This window comes from Capricornis sumatraensis, chromosome 23, assembly GCF_032405125.1.
Source record: "Capricornis sumatraensis isolate serow.1 chromosome 23, serow.2, whole genome shotgun sequence".
In the NCBI taxonomy this organism is placed as follows: Eukaryota; Metazoa; Chordata; class Mammalia; order Artiodactyla; family Bovidae; genus Capricornis; species Capricornis sumatraensis.
The window spans coordinates 9625719-9642665 of NC_091091.1; the positions used below are offsets into that span (position 1 = coordinate 9625719).

At 40.7% G+C, this 16947-nt stretch overlaps 1 protein-coding gene across 3 annotated transcripts in view; it reads right to left on the reverse strand.

Annotated features, from left to right (window-relative positions):
• The window catches only part of SGMS1 (sphingomyelin synthase 1), a 168696-nt gene that overhangs the window by 40330 nt on the left and 111419 nt on the right, over positions 1-16947 (reverse strand). For all 3 annotated transcript variants that reach the window (XM_068961331.1, XM_068961330.1, XM_068961332.1), the window contains one exon: positions 869-1720. In XM_068961331.1, coding sequence (XP_068817432.1) covers positions 869-1491 — 623 coding nt within the window. In that variant the 5' untranslated portion in view covers positions 1492-1720. The remainder of the gene's footprint in view (positions 1-868; positions 1721-16947) is intronic.

Consider the following 16947-nt stretch of genomic DNA (forward strand, 5'->3'; position numbering starts at 1 on the left):
CTTAATATGCAACCACACTGTGGGTCATGCAACACAGTCTACCAGAGAGAAACTCAGTTCCTTAGCAAACCAATGTCCAACTCCCATGCGTGGAAGCCATAAAGATGTTCTGCAAATGGAAAAAAAATCAGACACCCGTGATGAGGGCAAAGTATGTGTTCAGTTTGCTATACGCAACTCAAGCAAATAACTTTGCTGCATTGAGTTTAGAGCCTGGGACATGAAGCCACTTTGGATTCACCTGAAACTGAAAGGAGATGCCTACTGAAAATCCTGAGAAACTTGGAATTCTGCTCTAAATGCCATACGTTCTAAAGAAAGGTGGAAAGCCGTGCAGGTTCCTCCACATCCTACCTTAAAGTGGGTATCACTCTCCACTAGCTCAAGTCACTCTGGACCAGCTGTTCTGAATTCTATGTGTGAAGCATCTTCAGATATATATTACAAAGGTTCAGAGATCTGATTCTGTGTGGAAAAAGCTATAGCATCATTCATTGCCCACGGGCCAACTGTCAACCACTGATTTGACGGGTTAAACACACCAAGACTGGATAGTTTTCTGCGGTTTAATAGCCTGTACTCTCTGAAAATGTCTGAGGGTTTTCCTTCCTGTGATGTGAAAACAAAAAAAACCCTCATCTCTAACAATCCTGTTCATCACTCTGTATGAACCTGGTACAAAACATAGCACTTCCTTAAAGCTGCCAGAGCTTTGGTTGGTTCAACAGACTATGTGGTTAAAAAAAAAAAAGAATGAATGTGCTTTGATTCCTACTGCTTGAGCAATTTAATTTCCCAATAATGAATATTAAACATCTGTCGTGCCACCTCCCAATCCCTGAAACTGCAGACTTTTGCTTTTACTTACTTGTACTTTAAGAGCAGCCACTGAATTAACCAGAGTCCCACAAGGATCATGCCGTTAATTTCACAAATAGAAAAGGCCCACTGCACCCGGTTAAAATGGTCAAAAAACGTGTCCGGTAGTGGAGGCTGCACCTCCTTGGGAGGTACTCGTTCATGGACGACCGAGATCATCACTGTGGTGAGAACAAAGCAGGAAAGTGCATAAAGAAAGGCCAGGAAAGTCTTGCCCCACTCCATGGGGTACTGGGAGCGCTCCGGTTCTGGCATGGGGATCTTGATCATTTCCTTCCTATACCCATTGGGCATCCCGTTGGGTTTGACCTTGATGCTGAAGCTGCCGTTAGGGCAGGGGCCGCCGGTGCCAATGCTGAGGTGCCCGTTGGCGTGGCCGTTCTTGTGTGCTTCCAAGTGGTGCTCCATCTTCAGGGTCTCTATCATGTGCAAGAGCCGCTGCCCGTTGTCAGAGGTGACGAGGCACAGCGGGGGTTTTGTGAAATCCTCCTGGGTGAGGTTGATCAAGTCCCGGCCTGTGAAATGTTCCAGAGGCTCACAGTATTCTGGCATAGCATTCTCCTGCAGCCAGTCTGCCACCTTCTCGGGTGACCAATAGACCACTTCCTTCATTGTGCTGGCAGACAACGTGGGGGCCCCCTGCTTGCTCCCGGTGGGTCAGCAGTCACCGTTCCGACAGGGCAGGACACCGTCCCTCCATGCTGCGTTCATCCTGTCAGGCCTCATAACAGAGCTGTGTGGCGAGAGGGTCAGGGCAGGTTTTAAACACCTCATGTAGCTGTCCAGGGTTCTTGAGTGCCCGAGCATTAATTCACCTCATTTCTGAAGAACATTCTTCCTTCTGTGGAGGCAAGAGAAACAAGTCAAGCTACTGGGACTTTCAAATTAACCCTTCAAGATTCATAACCTTCACGTGCATAAGGAAAATGGAAAACCAGCTATTGGTGGAGTCCATAGTTTTCACACATATATTAGTTTTAAGAAACCAATGACTCCTGGTTAGTATTCCCCTAAAGAGGCATTAAATTGGACCTGAGATGGATCAAGTCAAAGACAGTGGTAAATTTGCTGAAAAACAATTCAACAGTGCTTTAAACATTGTTCAGCACTGATCAGGGATTATTTTTGTGCTTATTACGTCGTTCCTGAGATAGCTGAAAGACTGCAGCAAATCTGCTTAGTTACCACTCTAGATTAGTGTAGATTGGTGAAGAAATGTTCTAAATGTACAGAGCACACAGAACTTAACAGACATCATAAAAGAGAGTCATAGAAGTGGCGAGCTTCAGGATCATCAGGTCCAACAATTTTATACTCTTCCACAAAACCTCAGCGAGTTCCTCTTTGCAAATGTGCTTGGACCCCAAATCTATACAAGAGTTATAAGAGTGGATGCTTGAGTGAAAACAGATGGGAGGAAAGGGCCAGGGTCCTCTCTGCTCTGATGACATCTCTACCCCTAGCCTGCAGGAGATTGTGTAGAAAACCACAGCTTCAAAACCAGGGATCTGATCCTCACTTATCCACAAGGAAACTGAGTTCCAGGAAGGTCAATGAACCTGCCTACAGTCAAGCAACAGCTTGTATAAAAGAGCTACAAGTTAAGTTTCCAAGTCCTGGTTCAGTGTGTTTATTAAAATACTTTATCAGTGATGTGGCAATAACCAAAACGCACATCTGTAAGGAGATTAAAAATTATATATAGAGAGTATAAAAATGTATATACGTTGTACATACATATATTTAACCACAAGTATGGTTAATGAACATAACATTGCATAAAACAATGGGAAAGAAATCACATACTGACTGAAGTTCTTCTACTTGATGATTGCCTTGGGGGGGCATTTTCTACTTCTCTCTCATCTACTTATCTTTAGTAAATATATATTAATTTTGTGATAATCATTTAAAACTTTTAAAAAAGCAAGAGAAGTTAAAATTAAGACTGAGCTCTATAACAAAGCATTGTGGTTAATGAAATGTGGCCTTTGGCGAAAGGCAGACCATAGTTTGACTTTCAGCATCTCCATGCATAACCTGCTATTTGAACTTCAGCTTACTAATCTGCAAAATGGCCATGATCAAATGTCTCCTTCACAGGGTTGTTGTCAGTACTTTAAAATCCGTATGTGAAAGTTGGGGATGTGCAACCCAGCACTTTCTGTTTTCTAGACTGAGTAGCACTCCACTGTGTATGTACACGTGCGCACAAATCTTTATCCATCGATCCATGGACAGACACTTAGATTATTTCCCTATCTTGGGTATTATACATAATGCTGCAAAGAACAAAGGGAATATACATAGACCTTTATGAACTAGTGTTTTCGTTTTCTTTAGATAAATACCAGAAGTGAAATAGCTGGATCACATGGTAGTTCTCTTTTCAATTTTTTTGAGACCCTCCATACTGTTTTCCATAGCGACTGCACCAATCTACATTCCCACCAACAGTGTACACTTGCCATTTGTGACAAGTCTGTCACAATATGTATGAACCTAGAGGTTATTATGCTAAGTGAAATAAGTCAGACAGAGAAAGACAAATACTGCGTGATATAACTTATCTGTGAAATCTAAAAAACAAATTAATAAGCACAGTGAATCTTATAGAGAAGAGACTGGTGGCTACCAGAGGGGAGAGGGTTGGAGGTAAGTGAAATAGATGAAGGAGAAGTCGATTATATAGTGACAGATGATAACTGGACTTACTGTGGTGATCAATTTGTAGTATATACAAGTAACAAATTATGCTGCAAATATGAAACTAAAATGTCATATGTCAATATGCCTAAAAATAAAATGATAGTTTCTTACTTCCTCAAATTTTATATCATAACCAATAGCTACTGTTCACTATAGCTCATGATGAAATACACTGCCCAATTGTGGACTAACTTCTTTTCTCAAAAGAATGTTGTGTTAACTGAAAAAAACTTGCACAGATTTGTAGGTTTAAGAGCTAGAAATTAGGAGTGACAGTGTTCCCTAAGTATGCTTTGTGGAATAATAATCTGAGAAAATGCTCCATGTTTTAAAAAATCCAAATGAGCCTAGGAACTGCAGAGTAATCCTTCCAAGGGCTAGCAGTACACATTAGTATGTCAGAAGCACTTGGAAATCCCCCAGTAAAGAAACTCTACCAGGACTTCTTAAACTGACCTCATCCGGGCTGTCCTGCTCTAAATCCCATTTCCTCCCTAGTAACCATGAGCTCCCAATGGACCCACTGGGAGGTACCGGCACAAACAAGACCTGAACTCAGGCCTTCCGATTTCAAAGAGCAAACTTGTCTCTACCGAACCCCTCAAACCCAACTCTGGTATGAAAATGGACAGTATGTCTAAGTCCCAGCTTTCCAGACTAAGTAACAACCAACCAGATGGTGGCAGAGCGTGACAGCTAGTCCAGGCTTTGCAAGAGAGTTCTCTTCTGAGAGCCCTCAATGCTTTGCACCTTCCTGACGTATCGCCTCATGCTTCAGGGTCTGTCTAGACTGCCCAAGGGGACTCCGAGGGACCATGCAAGGGCTACAACCTTAAGCATCCACATGTCTCAACTTCAAAGGGGCCAAAAGGTGCCCAGTTAGTATTGTCTCAGTATCCAAGGAAATGTCCCTTCCAACTAGCAACATGTAGATGGTTTAATGGAAAGTAAACCTACTGAAAATGCCACTGATACTCAAAACTACTTTCAAACAATTTGAATGGTCAAGGAGAATAGGATGGGTATCCTCCAGATAGAAATGAAAGTGAAATGAAACCAGAGTGAATCTCTGGCCACTTAAAAACCACTACAGAGGGGCTTCAATCACCACTAGCCAACCTAGAGTGACAAGAAGACATCTGCCAAATGGGAGTCCTAGCAGAAGGTCCTGTAGGAAAGGAAATCTCTTGGCATCAGACCCCAGGCCTCTCCCCAAATATCCCTCAGCAATCAGGATAGAGCCAAGGGAATGCTCAGCACCTTGAAGTGGCTATGAGAACTCTAAAGAAAAATCAGTGATTGAATGTTCAGGCTCAAAGAAATGAACATGGGCTTTTCATATACACAAGTTCTTCATTTCTCCCCTTGCCCAGTGCAGGAAGTCTACCAGGAGGGGAAAACCCCTCAGAACCACAAAGACCAGACCAAGGACAAGGTATTATTTCACTTCTCTTTGACGGGGAAACACAGTCAGATAATATCCTCCTCAGACACAATCTTCTTCAAAGCAGAAAAATATCAAATGGTAGGAGATAATACAGGGCCATGGGGGAGAGAGAGAGGGAGAGAGAGACACACACAAGACACACACGAGACACACAGACACACAGACACACACACACACACTGGCACTGTCTATCCAAATGAAAAAACACTAATCTTGCAAATAACAAGTCCATCAGGCAGTTTAAAATAACCAGTGGAATTCTTAAAGAGACAGCAAAATAAACCAATAGCTTCCATTAATTAACTGGAACAAACAAACTCTTCACTCCTTAAGATGTCCCTGTGGCCCGCCACCCCCAACTTGGAGTGCTCCATCTACTCCCCTTCAACAAGTCCAGATTCTTCCTTTTGTCTGTAAGGTCCTTCTCTGCAAAGCCTTTCCTGGTCACTCCTTCACAATCTTTCCCCGCTCTCTGAATCTGTACACCTCTAATATCGATGCCACAAAATACAATTTAACTGTCTTGTGTGCAAGATGTGGTCGGAAGAGCTCCAGCTACCTCCTTTCTTGACAAAATCCTTTAACCTCTTCAAGCTCAGCTTCTGAAGGAAAATGGCATTAACAACTACCTACCTTACCTCTCCTCACATGGGCTGCTACTGCTGTGACGATCATGTAAAAGGAATGAAAGCTATTAAATACTCCAAGAAATATATCTTGTTATTTTTGTAATGTCCTGCTTCCTTTCTAATGCCCACCAGGGCCCATAGTGACATCTCATTACTATTAAATGAAGCAGCCAGTCCCAAATGGCATTTTTAAAAGCCCAAATCTTTCGGACACAGGAGTAAGCACATCTTTCCACATTTCATGAGAAAAGAAAGTTTCTTTTCCAAGCAAGATTGCAAGCTTGAAAATAAAGGCACACATGTAGCTTTCCTGAGGCTAATGCTGAAATCACACAATAAGGAAAAAACTCATTTCTCTGGAAGTAACCATTAGGCAGCTACTCAGTACTTTCCAGCCTTTTGGCTAAAGCTAAGATTAAGTGTAGCATGGGTGCTTCCCAAGTGGTACAGTAGTAAAGAATCCACCTGCCAATGCAGGAAACACAAGAGATGCAGGTTCGATCCCTGGGTCAAGAAGGTCCTCTGGAGTAGGAACTGGCAAGCCGCTCCAGTATTCTTGCCTGAAAAATCCCATGGACACGGGAGCCTGGTGGGCTACAGTCCATAGAGTTGGACACGACCGAGCATGCATACAATGAGGACTTCCAGGGCCACAGCGAAAAGATGAGGACTTACTCAGAGACCCCAGAGCCTGGCTGTAGGAGGAGAAGCGAGACAGTGACTGTCCCTACACAGTTCATTTATAGCATACGGTGTGTCTGAGGTGGGAAAGGCAAAGTGCTTTCTAACATAGACCCAGAAGACTGTATGTAAGGCTGGACTCAGAAAACTACTATTACCACCATCATCCAGAGATGCTACCCTGAATCCATTACTGGGAGGAAGTTGAGAAATAATGCAGAGCTCAAAGCTTTAAACTTAGTTCTCGGAACTGGGAAGATGTAAAAGAAGAATAAAAGCTGCACATAAACTCTTTATTCCGTAACACTACAGAATTTGAGTGCTACAGTTGATCAGTCGTGTCCGACTCTTTGTGACCACGTGGACTGCAGCCCATCAGGCTCCTCTGTCCATGGAGTCCCCCATGTGTCCCCCATACTGAACACTTCTCTCCCCATCCCATCCCTCTGGGTTGTCCCAGTGCACCGGCTTTGAGTGCCCTGCATTGAACTTGGACTGGTCGTCTATTTCACATACGGTAATATACATGTCTCAATGCTATTCTCTCAAATCATCCCACCCTCACCTTCTCCCACAGAGCCCAAAAGTCTTTTCTTTCTATCTGTGTCTCTTTTGCTGTCTTGCATAGAGGGTCATCATTACCATCTTTCTAAATTCCATATATATGTGTTAATATACTGTATTGGTGTTTTTCTTTCTGACTCACTTCACTCTGTATAATAGGCTCCAGTATCATCCACCTCATTAGAACTGATTCAAATGCATTCTTTTTAATGGCTGAGTAATATTCTATCATGTATATGTACCACAGCTTTCTAATCCATTTGTCTGCCAATGGACATCTAGGTTGCTCCCATGTCCTAGCTATTGTAAACAGTACTGTGATGAATATTGGGATACATGTGTCTCTTTCAATTCTGGTTTTCTCAGTGTGTATGTGCAGCAGTGGGCTTGCTGGATCATATGGCAGTTCTATTTCTAGTTTTTTAAGGAATCTCCACACTGTTCTCCATAGTGGCTGTACTAGTTTGCATTCCCACCAACAGTGTAAGAGGGTTCCCTTTTCTCCACACCCTCTCCAGCATTTATTCTTTGTAGACTTTTTGATAGCAGCCATTCTGACTGCAGTGAGATGGTATCTCACTGTGGTTTTGATTTGCATTTCTCTGATAATGAGCGATGTTGAGCAACTTTTCATGTGTTTGTTACCCACTTGTATGTCTTCTTTAGGAGACATGTCTGTTTAGTTCTTTGGCCCACTTTTTCATTGGGTCGTTTATTTTTCTGGTATTGAGCTGCATGAGCTGCTTGTATATTTTTGAGATTAATTCTTTGTCAGTTACTTCATTTGCTATTATTTTCTCCCATTCTGAAGGCTGTCTTTTCACCTTGCTCATAGTTTCCTTCATTGTGCAAAAGTTTTTAAGTTTAATTAGGTTCCATTTGTTTATTTTTGCTTTTATTTCCATTACTCTGGGAGGTGGGTCATAGAGGATCTTGCTGTGATTTATGTCAGAGAGGGTTTTGCCTGTTTTCTTCTAGGAGTTTTATAGTTTCTTGTCTTACATTTAGATCTTTAATCCATTTTGAGTTTATTTTTGTGTATGGTGTTAGAAAGTGTTCTAGTTTCATTCTTTTACAGGTGACTGACCAGTCTTCCCAGCACCACTTGTTAAAGAGATTGTCTTTTCTCCATTGTATATCTTTGCCTCCTTTGTCAGAGATAAGGTGCCCATAGGTGTGTGGATTTATCTCTGGGCTTTCTATTTTGTTCCACTGATCTATACTTCTGTCTTTGTGCCAGTACCATACTGTCTTGAATGACTGTAGCTTTGTAGTATAGTCTGAAGTCAGGCAGGTTGATTCCTCCAGTTCCATTCTTCTTTCTCAAAATTGCTTTGGCTAGTCAAGGTTTTTGTGTATTTTCATCCAAATTGTGAAATTATTTGTTCTAGTTCTGTGAAAAATACCACTGATAGCTTGATAGGGATTGCATTGAATCTGTAGATTGCTTTAAGTAGTATACTCATTTTCACTATATTGATTCTTCCAATCCATGAACATGGTATATTTCTCAACATATTTGCATCATTTTTTATTTCTTTTATCAGTGTTTTATAGCTTTCTATATATAGACCTTCTGTTTCTTTAGGTAGATTTATTCCTAAGTATTTTATTCTTTTATAGCAATGGTGAATGGGATTGTTTCCTTAATTTCTCTTTCTGTTTTCTCATTGTTAGTGTATAGGAATTCAAGGGATTTGAGAAAATAAATAAAACAGACAAACCATTAGCCAGACTCATCAAGAAAAAAAAGGGAGATGAATCAAATCACCAAAATTAGAAATGAAAATGGAGAAATCACAACAGACAACACAGAAATACAAACGATCATAAGAAACTACTATCAGCAACTATATGCCAATAAACTGGACAACTTGGAAGAAATGGACAAATTTTTAGAAAAGTATAACCTTCCAAAACTAAACCAGGAAGAAACAGAAAATCTTAACAGACCCATCACAAGCACAGAAATTGAAACTGTAATAAAAAATCTTCCAACAAACAAAAGCCAAGGACCAGATGGCTTCACAGATGAATTCTACCAAAAACTTAGAGAAGAGCTAACACCTATCCTACTCAAACTCTTCCAGAAAATTGCAGAGGAAGGTAAACTCCAAAACTCATTCTATGAGGCCACCATCACCCTAATACCAAAACCAGACAAAGATGCCACAAAAAAAGAGAAAACTACAGGCCAATATCACTGATGAACATAGATGCAAAAATCCTTAACAAAATTCTAGCAAACAGAATCCAACAACACATTAAAAAGATCATACATCATCACCAAGTGGGCTTTATCCCAGGGATGCAAGGATTCTTCAATATTTGCAAATCAGTCAATGTGATACATCACATTAACAAATTGAAAGATAAAAACCATATGATTATCTCAATAGATGTAGAGAAAGCCTTTGACAAAATTCAACACCCATTTATGATAAAAAGCCTTCAGAAAGCAGAAATAGAACATACCTCAACATAATAAAAGCCATATATGATAAACCCACAGCAAACATTATCTTCAATGGCGAAAAATTGAAAGCATTTCCCCTAAAGTCAGGAACAAGACAAGGGTGCCCACTCTCACCACTACTGTTCAACATAGTTTTGGAAGATTCAGCAAACAGAGATGAAAAAGAAGTAATAGGAATCCAGATTGGAAAAGAAGAAGTAAAACTCTCACTGTTTGCAGATGACATGATCCTCTACATAGAAAACCCTAAAGACACAGCCAGAAAATTACTAGAGCTAATCAATGAATACAGTAAAGTTGCAGTATATAAAATTAATACAAAGAACTGAATTTTTATGAGTTGTTAAAGGCACGATGGACCCAAGATTGAACAAACATAGCTGGCATGTCAGGGAAGAAACTATAGGGAAGTTTCAGAAGTTTCTAAACACTGGTAACGGCAAGAGAAAGTAGGAAACAAAGCGTGCCTGACTGCGACGTGAACGTTGGCTCCCTGTGTCAAATCTCTAAAAGCTAAAGCAGCCTGGGGCATCCATGTGGTGCTACTCCACTGGCTTACATAATCAACTTAAAACAAGGTCAAAATTTGGTGAGCACGTAATATTTAGCTCAGATTTTATAACATGAAATTACCTGTGGAAAACCTCCTAAAGAGAAACACAGAGTATTGATATTATTTTATTAGGAAATAGATGAACTGCCTTTTTGTAAACACTTCTAATCCAGATAAAGGTCTTTACATCTACCAGAACTTTCCATAAAAGTCAACAGTAACCTAATGGACCTTTTAGGGCAACGCAGCCCAATGAAAGACTCGTGAGGTAGGTGTTTTACACTTTCTCTGACTCAATTTGGATGACTCCTGATTGCTTTTCTCCAAGCCAATCTAAGTAGCTATAAAAAATTTTTTGTTGTTACTTAACAAGAATTGACTTAAATAGGCAGAAGTTATAAAACTGTATTTATCAGAAGAAGAAAAAAATGGCTAGAATAACAATCACATAGCTTCAATCTACTGTTGAGGAAATTTCAGATTACTTCTGATGCCTTAACCTTTAACCTTTAATTTATTTTAAATTGCTATTGTTCACAATTTCATAGCCAGACTCTGATTAGCAAATAAAATCATTCCTTTTGAAATGGATCCTGAAATTGAGAACTAAATACATCATGATGTAACAGAATACGAAGCCTCCACTGAAGACTAGACTGTACTTCTATATTTATTGTGATACATATTTATATATATATATGTATGTGTAGTTCTGCCAAACAGGTTACAAAGAGAATGATACCATTTTTGGAAACACGAATCACAAATATCCATAGTAGAAAAGTCTACAAGGTGTGTATCACCTCTAAACTGTTACAAAATTATGAAATAATTTTTGGCTTTATTCTTTCCAGTGTTTTCTAATTTCCTTGATAAGGATACATTACTTGTGTTTGGAAAAGAAAAGGCTTGTTTTCCCTTCAAGTATGTTTTGTTTTTAAATGTACAGGCAGCATTGCAAAATCTAAAACAGATGCTTCCTACATTTGCTTTCTTTAAAAATATGAAATGGGCTTGCAGATTTCTCTAAATAATTGGAACATTTGCCCTCTGTGTATCATTAGGTTACAAAGCCATCAAATTCCCCAAACATAATAGTCTCAGGATATGAGCCAAACCACTGACAATGATAAAGCTGAAATCTGAACCTAAGTGCATAAAAAAATTCTGGTCTCAGATACTGTCTATCAATCCAGAGAGAAAACAACGACAAACCATCAGAATGACAACTCTTCTGTCATCTAGATTTTCTTCAATATCCATCTCTCCAGCCTACTGCAAAAATGTAAAACCCATGTGAAAATTCTGCCTTATCATCATTACAGCAAGGAAAACTTTGCCTAACACTAATGACAACTAATCACGATAGTTTTCCCCTGGGTTTTCATTCTTAGAACACAATTACCAAATCTCTGAAGAGTCTATTCCCACTCAACTGATGAACTGCCTTTCTAGGTCTGAAACAGCAGGGCTATTTTTTAACATTCATCAAGTTAATCTATAGTTCTGGGACACGGACACAATCTGGCAGCACTCAAGATTGTTAGGACATAATTGATGTTTCCAAATTCCATTGGCTCTCATGTCCACCTGACATGCACAGTGGTGATCTATCTGCCTCAAGAAGCCTGGGAACAGCTAACCCAGGCTCTTATTTCCCCCACATCTCACTCCATTTCTCTCTTTTTTTTTTTTTTTCCCATTCTGCTTTTTAAAACTAAGAGCTAAAACCCTTCCACTGGACTGCTTGTTTAGCTAGAATTAAAGAGATTGCACAACCCTCTGAATCTATCATAAATGAGGGCTGTGAAAAAAGTCACTGGCTTAGGGAAAAAGATGAGGCCATGTTTTACTATCCTCTGTTTTAAAGAAACTTCAAGAAATTAATGTAAATTACAAAAGAGAAGTAAAAGCACAACAGCCCCTTAGAGACTCTTCAACAAGCAAGAGTTCACAGATTTCCCGCGGAAAAACCAACCTCAGTTAGGGATACACAAGTTACCGAAAAGTATAAACCATGTAAGGACATAATCCACCATGAGGCAAACCTAGCAGGCATGACAAACAACATGAGCTTGAGAAAATAAGTTTAAAGAGGTGGTTAAGTGAGTGCACTAATGATACAAAAGAGAATTAAAACATTAATAAAAGAATAAGACATGGTAGGGAAAAAAGAAAAGACAAGACAGGTGTGTTGAAAGAAAATACAGGAAAATCCCAGCTTCTCTCCTTGGCCTGTGGTGGGCTGATACCTCAGGATGAAAAGGAGAAAGCAAAAGGTTACAGGGAGGTCATAAGAGAAGGGGAAATGAGCAAAAATATACAGTATATGTTTAAATGCAATTGACAGGTTTTTTCCAATCCCCAAACTCAAGCAATCCAGCACCCATACACTCTTTGTAGGCAGAAAAGGAGTGGAAAGTGGAATCCAGTCCATCAAAAGATGGAACTTATTTTTTTTTAATATATTAATATCTAACTAAACATGGGCATTGGGGCCTTCCCAGGGGGTACAGTGGTAAAGAATCCACCTGCAGTGCAGGAGACATGGGGTCAACTCCTGGGTCAGGAAGATCCCCTGGAGAAGGACCTGACAAACAACTCCAGTGTTCTTGCCTGGGACATCCCATGGACAGAGAAGCCTGGTGGGCTGCAGCCCATGGGATAACAAAGAGTTGGACACAACTGGGCGCACACACACAGATAAACACACACACGCATTAATTTCCACTGCCTCTTAAAACTCTCCTGAAGTGATAATACAGGGATGAAAAAGGAGCGGGAAAAGGGCAAAGAGAACAAGAGACGACTAACTGAGGAGGTCAGGAAGCGGATGGACTTAGTAGCAGCTGAGAGAAAACCCAAGAAAACAAAACCCTAAGCCAGTAAGGAGGAGAAATGAAAAGCAGTCTGTGTAAAAAGAGGCCTTAGAAGCATAAGAAATTGGAGGCATAGATACATCGCAAAATGGGGGTGAGGTGGAGCTAAAAATAGGACTGGTTGAAAGACCATCAAATTCTCACTTCCCACAGTTGAACAACCACCTCTGCCCAACACCAGAGAAGACGGGAAGTTTATTGTCTCGAAAACGGAAATGGAGAGTTGCTAGAAAAGGAACAGGGACACAGCTGAAGGTGGGGTATTAACTACAATGGATTGAATAAAAGTTACAAAGAGATGTTGCCAGACCTGTCCTAATCCTTTACCTCATTAAACACCCAGCATGCTGGGAGCCACAATGAAAACTTCCAGGCAGACCTCCCCCTCCCCGCAACTCCAGACACTTTATGAGAAAAGAGCACTGATTATCTTGCACTGAAATCCAAGCAAACAAGTTCCACTCATGCAAAGTGCTTTCAAACAGCATTTTTAGTGCTTTTTATAAAATAAGAGTGGGTTAAAAAATTATTAGACATTTGAAGAAACTCTAATAAATATGAAAGCTTAAAACAAAAAAGAACTTGGAAGAACACACTAAGCAGGGAAATTATAATGTTAAGAAAAACTATTATGAACATTCTCAAAGAAACGTTGAACAGGAACAAAATGGTACCCCAAAAAAATTCATTTTTTTAAAAAGGCCTTGGAAACTCATGGTAAATATGAAAATTTCAATAGAAAATAAAGTTGGAAAAAATATCTCAGAAAGCAGAACAAGACATAAGATGGAAAACTGAGAGAAAAAGTAAGAACGTTAAAAAAGTCATCTAGAAAGTTTAGTATGTGACTAGAAGGAGCTCAAGAAAGAGCATAGGAAAAAATGGGGAAGTTATAACCAGAGAAATTATTTAAGAATATTTTTCAGAACTCAAAGGGCTATGAATTGCTATACTGAGAGTCCAGTACATACTCAAGAACAGTGATTGAGAATGCTTGTTACTATTATCCTGTACCAATTTATTTCTTATTTTTAAGGAGACAAAATCCTGAAGAATACACTAGCTCCACCCTGGCTGTGTTTTCTTCCACCTTACCTCAAACCACAGGGAACCTGCCTGCCAATTCAGGCAGACAAGAGATCCGTGGGTAGGGTAGATCCCCTGGAGGAGGGCACAGCAACCCACTCTGGTATTCTTGCCTGGAGAATCCCATGGACAGAGGAACCTGGTGGGCTACAGTCCACAGGGTCACACAACGTTGGACATGACTGATGTGACTTACTATGCACGTACCTCAAACCACAACTGCCAATCTCCATCCTTGACATTCCTAACTGGTATTTCTGTCCCTGGACTACTGCAGGCTTAAAGCACAAAGACCGTGCTCTGGTCTTCAAGGGGAGCACAATATACTACGTTGGCAAACTATTATTTTGAGCTGAAGGCAACTGAGAAGTGAAACCAAATGGGATGCTATGGGGCCCTCCCAGGCACAAGAGCCTTTTGGTGTCACCTTCCTGTTTGTAGGAAAAAGGCTTTCAGGTTCCTAGACTTACTCTGAGCTCCAAAGGGCAAATTTAAACAGTTACTCTGGATCATCAAAAAAGCAAGAGAGTTCCAGAAAAACATCTATTTCTGCTTTATTGACTATGCCAAAGCCTTTGACTGTGTGGATCACAATCAACTGTGGAAAATTCTGAAAGAGATGGGAATACCAGACCACCTGACCTGCCTCCTGAGAAACCTATATGCAGGTCAGGAAGCAACAGTTAGAACTGGACATGGAACAACAGACTGGTTCCAAATAGGTAAAGGAGTACGTCAAGGCTGTATATTGTCACCCTGCTTGTTTAACTTATACACAGAGTACATCATGAGAAACGCTGGGCTGGAAGAAACACAAGCTGGAATCAAGATTGCTGGGAGAAATATCAATAACCTCAGATATGCAGATGACACCACCCTTATGGCAGAAAGTGAAGAGGAACTAAAAAGCCTCTTGATGAAAGTGAAAGAGGAGAGTGAGAAAGTTGGCTTAAAGCTCAACATTCAGAAAACTAAGATTATGGCATCTGGTCGCATCACTTCATGACAGATAGATGGGGTAACAGTGGAAACAGTGTCAGACTTTATTTTGGGGGCTCCAATATCACTGCAGATGGTGACTGCAGCCATGAAATTAAAAGACGCTTACTGCTTTGAAGGAAAGTTATGACTAACCTAGACAGCATATTCAAAAGCAGAGACAGTACTTTGTCAACAAAGGTCCATCTAGTCAAGGCTATGGTTTTTCCAGTGGTCATGTATGGATGTGAGAGTTGGACTGTGAAGAAAGCTGAGCACCAAAGAATTGACACTTCTGACCTGTGGTGTTGGAGAAGACTCTTGAGAGTCCCTTGGACTGCAAGGAGATCCAACCAGTGCATCCTAAAGGGAGATCAGTCCTGGGTGTTCATTGGAAGGACTGATGTTGAAGCTGAAACTCCAATACTTTGGTCATTTCATGAGAAGAGTTGACTTATTGAAAAAGACCCTGATGCTGGGAGGGATTGGGGGCAAGAGGAGAAGGAGATGACAGAGGATGAGATGGCTGCATGGCATCACCGACTTGATGGACATGAGTTTGAGTGAACTCCGGGAGTTGGTGATGGACAGGGAGGCGTGGTGAGCTGCGATTCATGGGGTCGAAAAGAGTTGGACATGACTGAGACACTGAACTGAACTGAATCAGGGGAATTAGGGAATACAGAAAGAAACAACAGTGCAGGATAAGTCAGGGTCCCGGCTCCTCCTTAGCAGAGGTGCATAATACTTTGATACAGATCTCTGAGCTCTTCTGCAGGAATTAGGGCCCCCACCCCAGGCTGACGATGGTAACTTCAGGCTGGGCTCAAACAGTGGACCCCAGACTGCCTGGATCCAGAAGACTGATGGCTGAGAGTCCCAGAACACCAGCGTGTTAGCTTACACCAACCAGCCAGAGGAGGGCTACACACCTTGCAGTTCCCCTGCCCCCAAATCAATTTTTCCTATAAAAACTCTTCTCTGAGAAAAGAAAGAGTCAGACACGACTGAGCAACTGAACTGAACTGAACTGAACTGAGGAGTTCAGGCTTGTTGAGCATAAGCTACCTGTTATCCTTGCTTTGCCCTGTAATAAACCTTTCTGAGCTCCAAACTTCAATAATCTGGTGTGGCCTCACAGTGCATTGGGCACCCAAACATGGGCTTAAGAACAGAAGCAGATTCAGAAAAAGCTCTCTGCTATCCCCCTATTTTCCCAAAAGTAGGACTGCAAGGAGATCAAACCAGTCAATCCTAAAGGAAATCAGTCCTGAATATTCATTGGAAGGACTGATGTTGAAGATGAAGCTCCAATACTTTGGCCATCTGACGCAAAGAACTGACTCACTGGAAAAGACCTGATGCCGGGAAAGATTGAAGGCAGGAGGAGAAGGGGATGACAAAGGATGAGATGGTTGGATGGCATCACCAACTCAACAGACATGAGTTTGAGCAAGCTCTGGGAGTTGGTGATGGACAGGGAAGCCTGGCGTGCTGCAGTCCATGGGGTTGCAGAGTCAGACACGACTGAGTGACTGAACTGAATTAAGGGCATAAATTTGCAGACATATTCCCTCTTCCTCTACAAGGAAGAACAGAAATTAGTCATTGGAAACAACTTTAAGAGTCTAAAAATGCATCAGCCCAAAGATGGTACTGGCGGACTCTATATAACAAACCATGCTAACACTAACCCGTTTCCACCATTACTTTTCCCATGTATTTGCCTTTTCACCTTTACCTCCCCTAGAAGCTCAAAAAGTCTTTTCTTTTGTCCTGTCGCTACTCTAAAAATTTGCTGGAGAGTAACAGTATCATAAATTTCAGATATATTTTCTGAACAATAAGCATTTCCCCATATTCTCTAAAGCAGTTCAGTTTTCAAATGTATTTTTCTCATCTCATACATCATCAAAATGTACAAGAAGGTTTACTATTTCAGTTTCTAAATTAATTCTCTCCCAGAATGCTTCCACTACCTAGAAACTGTTTTTTAAAAAAGTTTTAGTTAGATGTGTGCCAATAATTTGAAACAGAAGCATCACATTTTTTTAAAAGCCTCTATC